Source organism: Rana temporaria, chromosome 2 (genome assembly GCF_905171775.1).
Source record: "Rana temporaria chromosome 2, aRanTem1.1, whole genome shotgun sequence".
Lineage (NCBI taxonomy): Eukaryota > Metazoa > Chordata > Amphibia > Anura > Ranidae > Rana > Rana temporaria.
Window position 1 is genome coordinate 35,517,073 of NC_053490.1, and position 18,162 is coordinate 35,535,234.

Sequence of the window (18,162 nt, forward strand, 5' to 3'; positions counted from 1 at the left end):
TTTGGTGATACAACCTGGAAGCTGATTGGTCTCTCTGCAGAGCTGCACCAGATTTTGCATGCTCCCGTTTTAGTAAATCAACCCCCATAATAATTTCCTCTCCTTGCAGATGAGAAAAATGTCAACGCAAAATAAAAATAATTAAATAAGGAAAAAATAACTAGGTCAAGGTTTGATCTAGGTCAGTGCAGCAAAATGCACCTTCGCCTGTGTGGACAAAAATCCTTGCACCGGCCCTGCTCTCCTACATTCGTAGCATAAAGGTTACCACAATATACTGCAGTCCCCCTTACAGAGAGGGTGGTTTTGTTTTTAATGGTCAATATACAGTCACAAGTCCCAGCATGCACGGTCACAGTTCCTTATGGACTTGCTGCACATATAACAGATCCACAGGTAAGTGGAAAGGGGTAATGCTGAAAATGGGCAGATTTGCAGATCTGTTATTTTTGGTAGAAATGTTGCTACATGCAGAGTAGTGCATGGGTCTTCAAACTATGGCCCTCCAGTTGTTCAGGAACTACAATTCCCATCATGCCTAGTCATGTCTGTGAATGTCAGAGTTTTACAATGCCTCATGGGATGTGTAGTTCCGCAACAGCTGGAGGGCCGGAGTTTGAGGATCCCTGGAGTAGTGTGTAACAAGGACATTTCGGCAAACCTTTGACAATATCCACATCTTCCAGGGGCAATTTCCAGAGAAGCTTGTACTTGCTGGAGATGTCAATCACGCTGGCTGCGGTGTACCTGAAACACATGACAAAGGTTATTGCTGCAGTACCAAAACAGATTACCAGAGGGCGCAATCACTCACAGTATCATAATGCAACGTATTTACTGCACATGGAAAAAACATTAAAGTTTATTTAAAGCCAAAACATTCTTTAGTTTTTGGATAGAGTATTGAATGGTTGAAACTCCTGATTTTTTTTTTTTGTTGCGCTGTGTTTCATGGGGGGTGGGGTGGGGGGGTCTCTTCATTTATTATCTAGAAGATTCTGCATGATGTGGAAACAAATCCCTCCAAAGTGAGGGGAAATCCCTCGTCAGACAACTGCCTCCATTGGAAGATTTTCCCTCATCTTCTATTATGGTGACAAGGGTAAAGTGTATGATTTCCCACAAATATCTGTCCGTGGACAAAACAAGCGGATTAATGCTAATGACGACACGGGCAGCAATAGGAACCTTAAAGGCCAACAAAGTTTTGACTTTAGATATATTTTAGGAGCCCAAATACATCTCTATGTACTCTTTGTAATGCCCATGCATAGCTGTGAATGAGCCCTTCTCATTTTCCTTTAACCACTTGCTTACTGGGCACATATACCCCCCTTCCTGTCCAGGCGAAATTTCAGCTTTCGGGACTGCGTCGTTTTAACTGACAATTGCGCGGTCGTGCGACGTGGCTCCCAAACAAAATTGACGTCCATTTTTCCCCACAAATAGAGCTTTCTTTTGGTGGTATTTGATCACCTCTGCGGTTTTTACTTTGAAAAAACATACAATATTTTTTACTTTTTGCTATAATAAATATCCCAATTAAAAAATAAAAAATTCTCAATTTAGGCCAATACGTATTCTTCTACATATTTTGGTAAAAAAAAAAAAAATCGCAATAAGCGTATAGTAACTGGTTTGCGCAACACAAAATAGGGGACATAATTATGAATTTTTTCTTATTTTTATTTTTTAGTAATGGCGGAGATCTGCAATTTTTATTGGGACTGCGACATTATGGCGGACACATCGGACACATTTTTGGGACGATTCACATTTATACAGCGATCAGTGCTATAAATATGCACTGGTTACTGTATAAATGTGACTGGCAGGGAAGGGGTTAACACTAGGGGGCGAGGAAGGGGTTAAATGTGTTCCTTCCTAGTGATTCTAACTGTGGGGGAAGGGGACTGACTGGGGGAGGTGACCGATCTGTGTCCCTATGTACAAGGGACACAGCATCAGTCTCCTCTCTCCCTGACAGAGCGTGGATCTCTGTGTTTACACACAGAGATCCACGGTCCTGCTCAGTTACTAGGCAATCGCGGGTGCCCGGGGGCCATCGCGGCCGCCGGGCACGTGCATTGGGTTCCCAGTAACGCAGCGGGTGCCCCCTAGTGGCTCTGCAAGACGAGGACGTCATATGACGTCCTCTCAGAACAAGAGAGCTATCAAGCCACCGTCAATTGACGGCGGCCGGTACTGCAGCTTATGTGAACCAGCCCCATAGGAAGGCACGGGATGTCTACATAAAATGCATTTTCATGCAGTAAATTTCATTTGTTTGACTGCAGGAAGAGGACGATTTGTGACTCTTTCCTTTGCCAATGTTTACTGAAACACCAGGCACAGGCCTTATAAATTCACCGATGCAGAATAGGTGAACAAAAAGTCTACTGCAGTCCTTCACTGCCTGAAGATAAAGGCTTAAAGGAGTTGTAAAGGAAACATCTTTTTTTTGCTGAAATGACTGTTTACAGGGTATAGAGATATAATAGTTAACTGATTCCTTTTAAAAATGATTAAAAATAGATAAAAATCAATCATATAATGTGCCTGCAGTTTCAGTTTCGTTTTTGCATGTTGTTTCCTGCCTCTGTGATGTACAGAGACACAGAGCCAATACAGGGCAGTGATGGTTTGTAAAATGAAACTGATTGGTGCTGAGGGGTTTTAGACACACAGGGGCAGATTCACAAAAGAGATACGCCGTCGTATCTCTGTTTTAGGGTCTTTCTAACTATGCGACTGATTCATAGAACCAGTTACGCATAGCTAGCCCTAAGATCCGACAGGTGTAATTGAATTACACTGTCGGATCTTAGGATGCAATACCTCGGCCGCCGCTGGGGGGAGTTTGCGTCGTAAACCAGCGTCGGGTATGCAAATTAGTAGTTACGGCGATCCACGACGGTTTTTCGTGTTCGCTACGTCGCTGCTAGTCTAGTTTCCCGTCGCAAAGTTAGTCGTCGTTTTTGCTGCCCTAACTTTACACAGCACACGTATGTGCTGTATAATGTATGGCCGTCGTTCCCGCGTCGAAATTTGAAATTTTTTTGTTCTTGCGTAAAAGACGTCCGGGAATACGAAAGTACGCTACGCACTTCGCGTTCGAAAAAATGACGTCACTTCGCGCAAAGCACGGCGGGAATTTCAAAACGGAGAATGCGCAGTAGGTCCGGCGCGGGAGCGCGCCTAATTTAAATGGCACATGCCCCTTTGAATTACGCGGGCTTACGCCGGAGGCCGCCGGCGTAAGTTTTCATGCAAGTGCTTTGTAAATCAGGCACTTGCGATGAAAACTTGCGGCGGTGTAACGTATCTACTATACGTTACGCCGCCGCGATTCTACGTGAATCTGGGCCACAGTAATCACACCTCCTTCATTAGTAACCACAGAGAGAAACCTCCCATTACTTTTTTCATCAGGAAACAGACAACCAGGAAGTGTTCAGAACAGAGAAGGATAACAGCAACATCAGAGCAAAAACGAACAATGAGGACATGAAACCAGGACTGCAGTAAGGTGAAGGAAGCTATTTAGCTAAAAAAAATTTTTTCCTTTAGTGACCCTTTAACGCAAGGGTCTCAAACTGGTAGCCCTCCAGCTGTTGCAAAACTACAAGTCCCATGAGCCATTGCAAGGCTGACCGTTACAAGCATGACTCCCACAGGCAGAGGCATTGTGGGACTAAAAGTTTCGCAACAGCTGGAGGGCCACCAGTTTGAGACCCCTGACTTAAAGGGTAGGATTGCCTTGTCACAAAAAATTAGAAAGTAAACCAACTTCAAATATACTGGCCACCCTCCCAGGCCCTGCTGCACATATTGGCCGCAATGCTGCATAATACCAGCAGTCCGTACACTGCAATACACAGCCCCAGAGCAAGTGTCAGCCATAATGCTCACAATGGCAAAAGCTCATTGGTCAGTGGGACCGAGGTGATGCACTAACCAATGAAAAGTGCTTTTTACTTCGGGGACACCTTATCGGAAGAAGCCTTATCAGATGTCCTTCTCATTGGTCAGCGCTGTTATATGGCTGCACTGACCAATGAGTGCTTGCCATTGTCAGCATTATGATGGTTACTTGCTCCGGGGCTGTATATTGTGTTGTATGGACCAATGAGTGCTTGCCATTGTCAGCATTATGATGGTTACTTGCTCCGGGGCTGTATATTGTGTTGTATGGACCAATGAGTGCTTGCCATTGTCAGCATTATGATGGTTACTTGCTCCGGGGCTGTATATTGCGTTGTATGGACCATTATGCTGGCATCATGATCACTATGTACAGCGGAATCTGGAGGGGTACATACGACCGTTTTTCGGGTTGTAAAAAATGACGTTTTTTTTTTGTGTCATTAAAGCGGTGGTTCCCCCTAAAACAAATTTCTAACAATACATTCGTAAGACCTGTTACACTGCGGGTAGGCTGGCTTTTGTTTTTGTTTTTTAGTACATACCTCGATCTCGCCGTTTCGTCCCTTGGCGGTGGGCGTTCCTAGTTGATTGACGTTCCTCCGACGGGCGCATACTGCGCGTCACGACTTTCCGACAGAAGCCGAACGTCATTGCGCAGGCGCCGTATAGAGTCGGCTCTATACGGCGCCTGCGCAGCGACGTTCGGCTTCTTTCGGAAAGTCGTGATGTCACGTATGTGCCCGTCGGAGGAACGTCAATCAACTAGGAACGCCCACCGCCAAAGGACGAAACGGCGAGATCGAGGTATGTACTAAAAAGCAAAAACAAAAGCCAGCCTACCCGCAGTGTAACGGGTCTTACGAATGTATTGTTAGAAATTTGTTTTAGGGGGAACCACCCCTTTAAAAACGATCGTGTGTGGGATCCAGAGCATTTTTCACGATGTAAAAAACGGTCATTAAAAATGTCGAACATGCTCTAATTTTTCACGATGTTTTTAACGTCATAAAAAATGGTCGTGTGTGGCTTTAACGACGTGAAAAAAATGCTTTTTTTTTCCAACTGCTCCTGAACTCTCCTCTATGTTATCTTATCAGTACATGTACACAGGGTCGTTTATAGGCAAGTTGAGTTTAAAGGCATTTTTTGGAAGGCAAAACCTGCGTTTAGTTGCGTTTCTTTTACAGTCGTTTTTTTGTTTTTGTCTATTTTTAGAACGCTTCTAAACGCAAACGTGGCAAAACGCAGCTAAATGCAGCAAACCGGACTTTTTAAAAGTGGGTTACTATCTGTCAAGTAAAATCATTCAGGAAAAGGTTGTAAAAACGGCCTTAATGTTTGATAAACATACAGATTCATGGAGCTTCGGCGTAGAGAACCGGATTTCCTCTTCAGTGTGGTGCAAAGCAACAGGTCCGTGAACAGGAACAGGGAACGATCTTTCTTGCCACTGACAGCTTTCTGCAAAGATAAATGACAGAACCACATTAGTGGCAGAGTGCCAGGATACAGGAGGATTACATGTACAAGGCAGACGCAGTAGACTAGACTAAACCAGGAACATCACAATCAAATCTATTTCTTTTTTTTTTTATTAAACATTTTTTAAATAGGAGGGTGAAAATAATCAAGTTATAGCTGAATTCTAAAAAGCTCAGATGTAAACTTTATTATCTGCGAAGAAATATGCGACTCTGTCTGGACACTTCTGCGATACACCTCTGCCAGAAAGACCAGCCAAGAAGGTGACACCACTCTTTCTTTGTTAGAGGCAAGAAATATAGTGGTGTCACCTTCCTGCCCATTGGTTGTATACTGAAGGATCACCAGAGTAATAAGTCAACAGCTCTGGTCACTCAGCTCTTTCTTTCTGGCAGCACATGTGCATTCTGCAGAGCCTAATTGGCTCCTACTGCTGCCCCTCCCACTAGGTGCAACTGTGTAGGTATTATGATAGGATGCTGATATCAAATAGATTAACCACTTAAGACCCGGACCAAAATGCAGCTAAAGGACCTTGCCCCTTTTTGCGATTCGGCACTGCGTCGCTTTAACTGACAATTGCGCGGTCGTGCAACGTGGCTCCCAAAAAGATTTGGCGTCCTTTTTTTCCCACAAATAGAGCTTTCTTTTGGTGGTATTTGATCACCTCTGCGGTTTAAATTTTTTGTGCTATAAACAAAAATAGAGCGACAATTTTGAAAAAAAATACAATATTTTTTACTTTTTGCTATAATAAATATCCCCCAAAAATATATAAACAACATTTTTTTTTCCTCAGTTTAGGCAGATACGTATTCTTCTACCTATTTTTGGTAAAAAAAAAATCGCAATAAGCTTTTATCGGTTGGTTTGCGCAAAATTTATAGTGTTTACAAAATAAGGGGATAGTTTTATTGCATTTTTATTAATTATTTTTTTTTTACTACTAATGGCGGCGATTTTTTTCGTGACTGCGACATTATGGCGGACACTTCGGACAGTTTTGACACATTTTTGGGACCATTGTCATTTTCACAGCAAAAAATGCATTTAAAAAGCATTGTTTACTGTGGAAATGACAGTTGCAGTTTGGGAGTTAACCACAGGGGGCGCTGTTGGGTTTATGTGTTCCCTGAAGTGTGTTTACAACTATAGGGGGGTGTAGCTGTTGGTGTGACGTCATCGATTGTGTCCCCCTATACAAGGGATGACACGATCGATGCTGCCGCCACAGTGAACGACGGGGAAGCTTCGGACCGCGCCGCGGGCGCGCGCCCACGACTCACGGCTGGGTACTAGTACAGGACGTACCTGTACGTACATGTGCCCAGCCGTGCCATTCTGCCGACGTATATGTGCAGGAGGCGGTCCTTAAGTGGTTAAAGGGGTTGTAAAGGTTTTTTATTTTCTAAATAGGCTCCTTTAACAACTTAACCCCCGGACCATATTGCTGGTCAAAGACCAGAGCACTTTTTGCGATTCGGTACTATGTCGCTTTAACTGACAATTGCGCGGTCGTGCGACGTGGCTCCCAAACAAAATTGATGTCCTTTTTCCCCCACAAATAGAGCTTTCTTTTGGTGGTATTTGATCACCTCTGCGGTTTTTATTTTTTGCGCTATAAACAAAAAAAGAGCGACAATTTAAAAAAAATATATTTTATTTACTTGTTGCTATAATAAATATCCCATTTTTTTTTAAAAACAATTTTTTTTCTCAGTTAAGGCCGATACGTATTTTTCGACGTATTTTTGTAAAAAAAAAAAAAAAAAACGCAATAAGCGACTGGTTTGCGCAAAAGTTATAGCGCCTACAAAATGGGGAACAGAATTATTATTTTTTTTTATTATTTTTTTTTTTACTAGTAATGGCGGCGATCTGCGATTTTTATTGGGACTGCGATATTGCGGCGGACATATTGGCCACTTTTGACACAAATTTGGGACCATTCACATTTATACAGCGATCAGTGCTATAAAAATGCACTAATTACCGTATAAATGTGACTGGCAGGGAAGGGGTTAACACTAGGGGGTGAGGAAGGGGTTAAATGTGTATCCTGGGTGTGTTCTAACTGTGTGGGGGGAGGGGGGTGACTGGGGGAGGTGACCGATGCTGTGTCCCTATGTACAAGGGACACAGATCGGTCTCCTCTCTCCCTGACAGGACGTGGAGCTCTGTGTTTACACACAGAGCTCCACAGCCCCAGGGGCGCACGCGGGGAATGCACTTGAAATGACGTCCAAAGACGTCCAGTTGGCACCTGAGAGCCGCGCTGTTGACGTCTTTTGTCAATAATGCGGGTCTCAAGTGGTTAAAGCAGAGCTCCACCCAAAAGGGGAAGGCTCTGTTTGCTCGCACCCCCAACCCCCCTCCACTGCTGCATTTGGCACTTTTTGGGGAAAAGCAGGTACTCGCTCCCCCTTCAGGGTAAGATTGCGGTTCATTTTCAGCTCCTCCTCCTTCTCCCTGCTGCCTTCTGGGACACACACAGATCTCAGAAGAGGGCAGGACCATTCAGAAAGAGCAGCACAACTGGTGCATGCGCAGTAGGAAATCGGCTGTGAAGCCTGAAGGTTTCACTGCCAGTTTCCCTTACTTACAATGCCAACCCCTTACTCGGGGTGCCGACATCGTGGGATCCCTGGACAGGTAAGTGTCCCTATATTAAAAGTCAGCAGCTACAGTATTTGTAGCTGCTGACTTTTCTTCTTTTTTTTTCAGACTGGAGCTCTTTAAAGGGGTTGTAAAGGTTCGTCTTTTATTTTCTAAATAGGTTCCTTTAAGCTAGTGCATTGTTGGTTCACTTACCTTTTCCTTCCATTTCCCTTCTAAATGTTTTTTTTCTTTGTTTGCATTTCTCACTTCCTGTTTGTCCTCAGTAAGCTTTCCACCATCATCTGAGCGGTGGAAAGTCATTTAGAACAGCTTACTGAACAGCTTACTGAGGAGGAACAGGAAGTGAGAAATTCAGACAAAGAAAACAAAGAAAATAAACATTTAGAAGGGAAATGGAAGGAAAAGGTAAGTGAACCAACAATGCACTAGCTTTAAGGAACCTATTTAGAAAATAAAAAACAAACCTTTACAACCCCTTTAAGTTCTGTCCTGGGTCCTGGAGCCCGGATGCTTTGGGCCTCTTTCACACTGACACATTTTTTAGGCAGTTTAGCGCTAAAAATAGCGCTGCTATACCGCCTGAAAAAATCGTGCGCCTGCAGTCTTCAGTGTGAAAGTCCAAAGGCTTTCACACTGAAGCAGTATGCTAGCCGGACCGCTCCAAAAGTCCTGCTAGCCGTATCTTAGGAGGGGTATAGGAGCGGGGTGTTTACCGTGCCTTACCATTGAAATCAATCAATGGGAAACCGCGGTAATACTGCCGGCAACGCGCCTCTGCAGAGGCGCATTACGGGCGGTATTAACCCTTTTTCGGCCACTAGCGGGGGTTAAAACTGCACCGCTAGCAGCCGAATATCGCGGTAAATACGACGGTATAGCGGCGCTAAAAATCACACCACTATACCGCCACCGCACCTCCCCTGCCCCGTGTGAAAGGGGCCTTACAGAGCTTTTTGGTGGGATAAAGTCATTTCTAGGGCCACATCTTATTTGGAAGCCAACCTCGTTATTAGTTTCATCTGTGCACAGGACTTTATAAACATGAGCTGACTGCTGATCAAGGCTCACTCTGTCTGTTGTGGGGACCTGCTGCTGGGTGAAAAGGCAGAATGCTGACAGAACACAAAAAAAAAGCTATGTGTGCTGCCTCTGTTTTCAGGAACCCATTAATTGGGCACCCTTGTCAGTCAGGAACGGAGCAAATTTTAGTTAGTGGCTCGGATGAGCAGATGTTTTGTGTGTTTTGTGCTTTGAACCTGCTGTACAAAGCCACCCTGCACTGAACTGTGTATGTTTGCTACCTTGAATGAATGAATGAATGAATAAGAGCTTTAAATAATAAAGTAAAAAAAATGTGAACTACAAAACTCTTTTTTTTTTTATTATTTATGGGAGGCAGATAAACTGGCCATTAAAAAAATAGAAAAAAAAAAGTTAGAATCTTAGGCCCGGATTCAGGTAGCTCCGCGCATTTTTACGGCGGCGTAGCGTATCGTATTTATGCTACGCTGCCGTAAGTCAAAGAGGAAAGTGCTGGATTCACAAAGCACTTGCCTCCCAAGTTACGGCGGCGTAGCGTAAATGGGACCGGCGTAAGCGCGCCTAATTCAAATGAGGATGAGGGGGCGTGTTTTATGTAAATGTTTGGTGACCCGACGTGATTGATGTTTTTTACGAACAGCGCATGCGCCGTCCGTGTACATATCCCAGTGTGCATTGCTCCAAATTACGCCGCAAGGACGTCATTGGTTTCGACGTGAACGTAAATTACGTCCAGCCCCATTCACGGACGACTTACGCAAACGACATAATATTTTTAAATTTCGACGCGGGAACGACGGCCATACTTAACATTGGCTACGCCACCTAGGGGGCAGGTTTATCTTTACGCGGCGTATCTCTTACGGAAACGGCGTATCTTTACTGCGACGGGCAAGCGTACGTTCGTGAATCGGCGTATCTAGTCATTTACATATTCTACGCCGAAACCAACGGAAGCGCTACCTAGCGGCCAGCTAAAATATTACACCCTAAGATAGGACGGCGCAGACCGTCGTATCTTAGCTAGGTTTAAGTGTATCCCAGTTTGAGCATACACTTAAATTTACGACGGGCTTAGATTCCGAGTTACGTCGGCGTATCTAGTGATACGCCGGCGTAACTCTTTGTGAATCCGGCCCTTAAACTCCTCAGCAGTCAGTTCCCGATTCATATATTGATCAGACAACTATTCCAGATATTTTCTTTTTCCAAAGAAGACTCAGGTACAGATGGATATACATACAATGGAAATACAGATATAGGAGTGGTTTTACCTGCTAAAGCTCTGGCACATAACACAGTCCTGTCTGGCAGGGTTGCAGACCCTCTGTGCTGTAGTTAAGCAACATTTGGTCTTGTCCCTCCCATTCTCTGACTGAATGGAGAAGCAGTATGAACTCATCACTCTGCTCTCTTCTCCTATCAGCATGTCCCCTTAGACCTGACTGGTTGGCGCCTTGTGCTGCTTCTCTCTCTCCCCATCCAAGTTCTTCAGTAAAGGGACAGCAAAAGGCTGATACCGGGTCAAATCTTTCTTACAAATCTTACTTACACTGATTGCTTACACATCTAACATTGTATTAATGAATACACAGCTGCACTAATTTGTGTCCTTTATAAATGCCTGGAGTTCAACTTCAACACTTTTTCAAATGAATTGCAAACAATTGCAGAAGACGATTTTATCGCATTGACACTGAAGAACTCTCTTCTCAGGCAAAGAACAAAATCTTCTTTCTGCTATACATAAAGGATTTTTTTTTTTTGTGCGGACCTTAAACTGAACATTGGGTTCCTGAATTTTTCATTTCGGTCATTTATTATTAAACGTTCCCCTCCCCCACCGCTCAATGACAGGATTCCAATAAAAAAATGACAGCCGTGGGACTTACCACTTCCACCACCATCTCTTGTCTGACAAACCTCCGGAAGGGAACCTGCAGCTGTAGAGAGAAGAACATGCATGTAACATCACCGTCTCTTCTCTCAAGTCCATGTGCAAGATCACCCATACAGCCCCAATTTGTAAGGGAAGAGCTTTTACTACTGCGGTGCTTACTGAGAGCTCTATGTATTGAAGTCCATCTGCAAGAACCTAAATGAGAGCTCTATGGACTGCGGCGCAACATTCGCAAGGCACTCACCTAGAGCTCTATGGACTGTATGGCACTTACCGAGAGCTCTATGGACTGCATGACAGGATCTGCAAGGCACTACCTGAGAGCTCTATGGACGGCAAGGCAGGATCAGCAAGGCACTCACCGAGAGCTCTATGGACTGCATGGTAGGATCTGCAAGGCACTCACCGAGAGCTCTATGGACTGCAAGGCAGGATCTGCAAGGCACTCACTGAGAGCTCTACACTGCAAGGCAATTACAGAGGGCTCTATGGACTGCAAGGCAGGATCTGCAAGGCACTCACCGAGAGCTCTATGGACTGCAAGGCAGGATCTGCAAGGCAATTACAGAGCGCTCTATGAACTGCAAGGCACTACCTGAGAGCTCTATGGACGGCAAGGTAGGATCTGCAAGGCACTCACCGAGAGCTCTATGGACTGCAAGGCACTCACCGAGAGCTCTATAGACTGCACGGCACTCACCAAGAGCTCTATGGACTGCAAGGCACTCACCAAGAGCTCTATGGACTGCAAGGCACTCACCAAGAGCTCTATGGACTGCAAGGCACTCACCAAGAGCTCTATGGACTGCAAGGCACTCACCAAGAGCTCTATGGACTGCACGGCACTCACCAAGAGCTCTATGGACTGCACGGCACTCACCAAGAGCTCTATGGACTGCAAGGCACTCACCAAGAGCTCTATGGACTGCATGGCACACACCAAGAGCTCTATGGACTGCAAGGCACTCACCAAGAGCTCTATTGACTGCAAGGTAGGATCTGCAAGGCACTCACCGAGAGCTCTATGGACTGCAAGGCACTCACCGAGAGCTCTATGGACTGCACGGCACTCACCAAGAGCTCTATGGACTGCAAGGCACTCACCAAGAGCTCTATGGACTGCAAGGCACTCACCGAGAGCTCTATGGACTGCACGGCACTCACCGAGAGCTCTATGGACTGCAAGGCACTCACCAAGAGCTCTATGGACTGCAAGGCACTCACCAAGAGCTCTATGGACTGCAAGGCACTCACCAAGAGCTCTATGGACTGCACGGCACTCACCAAGAGCTCTATGGACTGCACGGCACTCACCAAGAGCTCTATGGACTGCAAGGCACTCACCAAGAGCTCTATGGACTGCAAGGCACTCACCAAGAGCTCTATGGACTGCACGGCACTCACCAAGAGCTCTATGGACTGCACGGCACTCACCAAGAGCTCTATGGACTGCAAGGCACTCACCAAGAGCTCTATGGACTGCATGGCACACACCAAGAGCTCTATGGACTGCAAGGCACTCACCAAGAGCTCTATTGACTGCAAGGTAGGATCTGCAAGGCACTCACTGAGAGCTCTATGGACTGCAAGGCACCCACCGAGAGTTCTATGGACTGCAAGGCAGGATCTGAAAGGCAATTACCGAGAGCTCTATGGACTGCAAGGCAGCAGCTGCTATGGGAAAAAATCACTAACTTAGGCCTCATTTACATAGGCATTGATATACATGTGATTATGTTTAAAAATGTCCTTTAAATGTATATATATATACACATGTAATGATTTTAAATGGTACAATTTCCACCATGTTTACTTGCATTCAGGTGCATTCGGTTTAGTTGCGTTCAGAAAAATAGAAATCTGCACAGATTACATACTCTGAATGCATCTAAATACATGTAAATGCATGTACATTATGCATACAAGCGCAAAACACACAATATACTTTTTCAAGATCCATTTCTCCTACTTTTAAATTAAATGCAGGGGGGCAGTGTAGTGTGCATAAGGCACTTGAAGCTCTGGAGTGCACTTACTGAGAGCTCTATTTACAGCAGTGCAGTAAGAATCTTCTTTGTTTTTTCTCCATGCAGCCCACATACAAAATCAAAGTTTATGGCCAGCTTTAGGGGCATTAAGCACCTATACATCTTAAAAATACACACAGAAAATGTGCCTCTGCAAAGCCACTAGATGTGCAGTAAAGACAGCCCACCATCAGCGCAGTAACCCAGCTTATTGGCATGAAGTGATAGGTCTACATTTGTGGTCAGAAGCCACAGGTCGTGCTATTGCCCGGTATAGAGGTTCATAGTATTACAGATTACATACATCCTCCATGCCCTCAATGTGGGATTCAATCTCCTGCAGTATTCGGGTATCTCTCTCTGCCTCCTCGGCACTCCTCATCCCCTTGTTTATCCTTTCTGCCAGCCGCTTGATGTTACGCTGGGCATCCAGTAGGCAGGGGTAGTCTGGGTGGTCCTCGGGGGTGTGTTTGAGTAGATCCTGTAGGCAGAGTATAGAGGAGAGTCAGCACAGAACACACACATCAGTATGTAACTTATACACAACAAGATACCAGAGCCAGCTGAAGGGGAATGCCAATAAGGCTATTAGATCTGAAAAAAAATAAAAACACTGTGGACTCCAGCTGCTATTTGTGTTACAAATAATTATAATATAAATGAATAAACTAGCTACCGTATTTATCGGCGTATACCGCGCACTGATTTTCAGGGCAAAATCGTGGGTGCGCGGTATACACCGATACCCGCGCCGAGTTTGAATACTGCGCCAACATATACCGAGCGCAGTACACTCGGGTATAGTCGGGCAGTCTCGGCTCCTTCCGCGCTCACGTCCTGGACGTACAGGACGTCAGCGCGAGAGTTGCCGAGCCTGCCTGACAATGCACGTGTGTACTGCGCTCTGTATATGTCGGCGCAGTATTCAAACCCGGCGCGGGAAACGAGCAGGGAGGACGCCGCAGAAGGACGCCAGACCCGACGAAGAGGACACCCGAAGCCGCAGACGGACGCCGGACCCGATGAAGAGGACACCCGAAGCCGCAGAAGGACGCCGGACACGATGAAGAGGACACCCGAAGCCGCAGACGGACGCCGGACCCGACGAAGAGGACACCCGAAGCCGCAGACGGACGCCGGACCCGATGAGGCCGCCGATGGACGCTGCGCAAGACACCAAAACTGAAAGTACAAAAAAAAACATTTTTTCCACAGGATTCGGGGCCACTTTAGGGGAGCGCGTTATACCGCGATAAATACGGTACATTATAGAGCTGCACGATTCTGGTCAAAATGAGAATCACGATTCTTTTGCTTAGACTAAAGATCACGATTCTCTCACGATTCTCAAAAACTGGACGCCAGAAACCCCCCACCCCCCAAAATAAATAAATAAACCTGTGATTTATCTGAAAATATGAATATATAAAAAACAGACCAGTAATATGTCTATAATGTTAAAGACCATATAACTCCTATGAAAAAAGCAGAATCAAACTTTGATTCTGCTTTTTTCATAGGAGTTATATGGTCTTTAACATTATAGACATATCACTGGTCTCTTTTTTATACATCAGAAGCAGTACCGCCAGCAACCATTGGGTGGCGCATGGATACACACAGTTGTACAGAACTGTGAGAAAGATTAATACATCAGAAGCAGTACCGCCGGCAACCACTGGGTGGCGCATGGATACACACTACAGTTGTACAGAACTGTGAGAGAAGCCCAGGCATCCATCCAGCGGCGCAGGCTGCTGACGTCGGTTCCGATATCGGCGCCATTTGCATTCCCCGATGGTTACGTGGAACCGGCGGTGACACAGAAGAATCGCGGGGAGAATCGAGATCGCGTTTCTCTCCACGATTAACCGTGCAGCTCTACTACATTATGATGCATTTGATCATTCACATGCTCAATACTTCATTGGAATGAACTCTTATTTTATTTTGCATCCAACTCCCAGCATGACCACACTTTGCTGGTATACTTTATTTTTATATCTTTTTTTCGCGTACTATTTTATTTTTTTATTTTTATACTATTGTCTCTGGTTGGTTACATATACTTCTTGAACATAAATGCAATTTGGGAAAGACCACCTTCTAGCCATTAATACAGAAGTTACAGAAAATCCTGTGGTTATATGAGTCCAGGGCCATTTTTCCCAGGACGTGGATGCACAGGTGTAGCATGCATTGGGGTGCTGGCACCCCATTGTGGTCAACTTGGGCACATGGTGGTATGGACACAGCCTCTGTGTCCCAATATGAATTGCAGGTACCTGTCCCCGAATGCAGCACAGGATGAGTTCAAGGACCCGCATGTCTCTCTATTTGCGGATGATGCTAAGCAGGGCAATAACTTCTTCGCAGGATGTGGAAACCTTGCAAAAAACCCTTAGGAGTGTAATTTGCAATTATACACGTGCATTGGCTAGCCATATTTTCTCATTACATATGCAAGGTCTACTTCCTACATTTTTAACCACCTCATTACTGGGCACTTTCACCCCCTTTCTGCCCAGGCCAATTTTCAGCTTTCAGCGTTGTTGCACTTTGAATGATAATTGCGCAGTCATGCAACGCTGTACCCAAACTACATTTTTATTACCGTATTTATCGGCGTATACCGCGCACTTTTTTGCCCTGAAAATCAGGGCAAAATCGTGGGTGCGCGGTATACGCCGATACCCGCGCCGAGTTTTGAATACTGCGCCAACATATACTGAGCGCAGTACACTCGTGTATTGTCGGGCAGTCTCTGGTCAGTGTGAGAGTAGCCGATCCTGCCCGACAATACACGAGTGTACTGCGCTCTGTATATGTTGGCGCAGTATTCAAACTCGGCGGGGGAAACGAGCGGGGAGGACGCGAGGACGCCGGACCCGACGAAGAGGACACCCGAAGCCGCAGACGGACGCCGGACCCGACGAGGCCGCCTATGGACGCCGCGCAAGACACCAAAACTGTAAGTACAAAAAAACTTTTTTCCACAGGAATTCGGGGCAACTTTAGGGGTGCGCGCTATACGCGGAAGCGCGCTATACCCCGATAAATATGGTATTTTGTTTACACAAATAGAGCTTTTTTTGATCATATTTAATCACCACTGGGTTTTCTACTTTTTTTTTTAAAAAATGAAAAAAGACTGAAAATTGTAAAAAAAGTAGTGTGTTTGTCTCAGTTTTTGTTATAAAATTTTGAAAATTTATGTTTATAAATTTAGATCAAAGTATATTTTTCTACATTTCTTTTTGTTAAAAAAATAACCCAAATCAGTGTATATTATTTGGTCTGTAGGAAAGTTATAGAATCCACAAACTATGGTATATATCTGAAAATTGATCAATCCCGATGTACTGATGGCCCATCGCATTTCTTCAGGCCCGAAAATGCCAGAACAGTACAAATTCCCCCCAAAATTACACCTTTTTGGAAATTACACAGTCCAAGGTATTTAGTAAGAGGCATGGAAATACATATAGGTCCTCATTACATAGGTAGGCTCTGCTTCCTACATATTTCTGCATTACATATCAAGGCTTGGCTTCCTATGCATTTTCTCTTTTACATATGCAGGGTCTGCTTCATGCATATTTTGTCACTGCATATGAAAGCTCTGCTTTCTACATATTTGCTCATTACATATTCAGGCTCTTCTTCCAACGTATTTCTTCATTACCAATGCAGACTACTCCTTTCATATATCCTCGATTTCATATGCAGGCTCTTCTGTCTACATATTTCCTCATTACATAGGCAGGTACTGCTTCATACAAATTTGCTCATTAAATAGGCAGGTACTGCTTCATACATATTTGCTCATTTACATGTACAGACTTTGCTTCCTGTATATTTCCTTAAAACATACAGTATGCAAGCACTGCTTTTACATATTTCCTCTATCTATAAAGCCCCCATTTCCTGCACATTTCCCCATTATATACCGTATATGCAGGGCCTGTTTCCTACATAGTAATGCTTCCCCTTTCTATTGTTGCAAGACCTTAAAATGGTTGTAAAGGCTGAAGAAGGTTTTTTTTTTTTAGCTTCATGTGTTCTATGCATGGAGTTCTGTGTGGAAAAGCCCCCCGAGCCACATCTTGATATAGCGATGTGCACAAGAGTATCTGCTCCCCCGGTTTGCTTTATCCTCATTGGCTGAGACAGCAACAGGTGCCATTGACTCCCGCTACTGTCAATCACAGCCAGTGAGCCAATGAGAGAGAGAGAGGGTGGCACTGAGCCATACTGTGTTTGTAAATGGACACACAGAGCATCGGCTCAGCCGTGAGCCTGCGTGGGGTTCCCCAATAGTAAGCTGCTTGCTATAAGGGCACTCAACAGGTGGGAGGGGCCAGGAGCGCCAGCAGGGGATCCGAGAAGAGGAGGATCTGGGATGCCCCGTGCAAAACGATAAATATACCATGTTTTTTTTTTATCTGCCATTAATAAAGCTTAAAACAAAACAAATAGATTCTCTACAAGAATTAGGGCATATTCACCCTGCACGTCATGTATTTGACAACCAAAACACATTGGCCTAGATTCACGTAGGGCGGCATAACGTTGTGCGGGCGTAGCGTATCTTATTTACGCTACGCCGCCACTACTTGGAGAGGCAAGTGCTGTAATTCACAAAGCACTTGCGTCCTAAGTTACGGCGGCGTAGCGTAAATCGGCCGGCGTAAGCGCGCGTAATTCAAGGTAGGCAGGTCGTGGGCGTAATGTATTTAAATTAAGCGTGATCCCATGTAGATGCATGGCCGAACGAATGGCGCATGCTAAGTATCACGTCGTATTTAGGCCCAAAGATACGCCGGCTCAATGCCTGTCATGTGAACGTAACTTACGCACAGCCCCATTCACGTACGACTTACGTAAACAACGTAAAAAGATACGCTTGTTCCGACGTCCATACCTTGCATGGGCTGCGCCACCTAGAAACCAGCTTTATATTTACGCCGGTTTATGTCTTACATAAACGGCATAATTAATTGCGACGTACGTACGTACGTACGTACGTACGTACGTACGTACGTACGTTCGTGAATCAGCGTATCTTGCTCATTTACATATTCGACGCGGAAATCAACGGAAGCGCCACCTAGCGGCCAGCGTAAATACGCACCCCAAGATAAGACGGCGTAGGAGACTTACGCA

The 18,162-nt window shown here is 45.1% G+C and overlaps 1 protein-coding gene across 2 annotated transcripts in view; it reads right to left on the bottom strand.

Moving 5' to 3' along the window:
• The window catches only part of ARHGEF17 (Rho guanine nucleotide exchange factor 17), a 394,561-nt gene that overhangs the window by 54,688 nt on the left and 321,711 nt on the right, over positions 1-18,162 (bottom strand). For both annotated transcript variants that reach the window (XM_040340055.1, XM_040340054.1), the window contains exons 7-10: positions 13,301-13,477; positions 10,962-11,012; positions 5,279-5,388; positions 662-747 (exon numbers count right to left, since the gene is read on the bottom strand). In XM_040340055.1, coding sequence (XP_040195989.1) covers positions 662-747; positions 5,279-5,388; positions 10,962-11,012; positions 13,301-13,477 — 424 coding nt within the window. The remainder of the gene's footprint in view (positions 1-661; positions 748-5,278; positions 5,389-10,961; positions 11,013-13,300; positions 13,478-18,162) is intronic.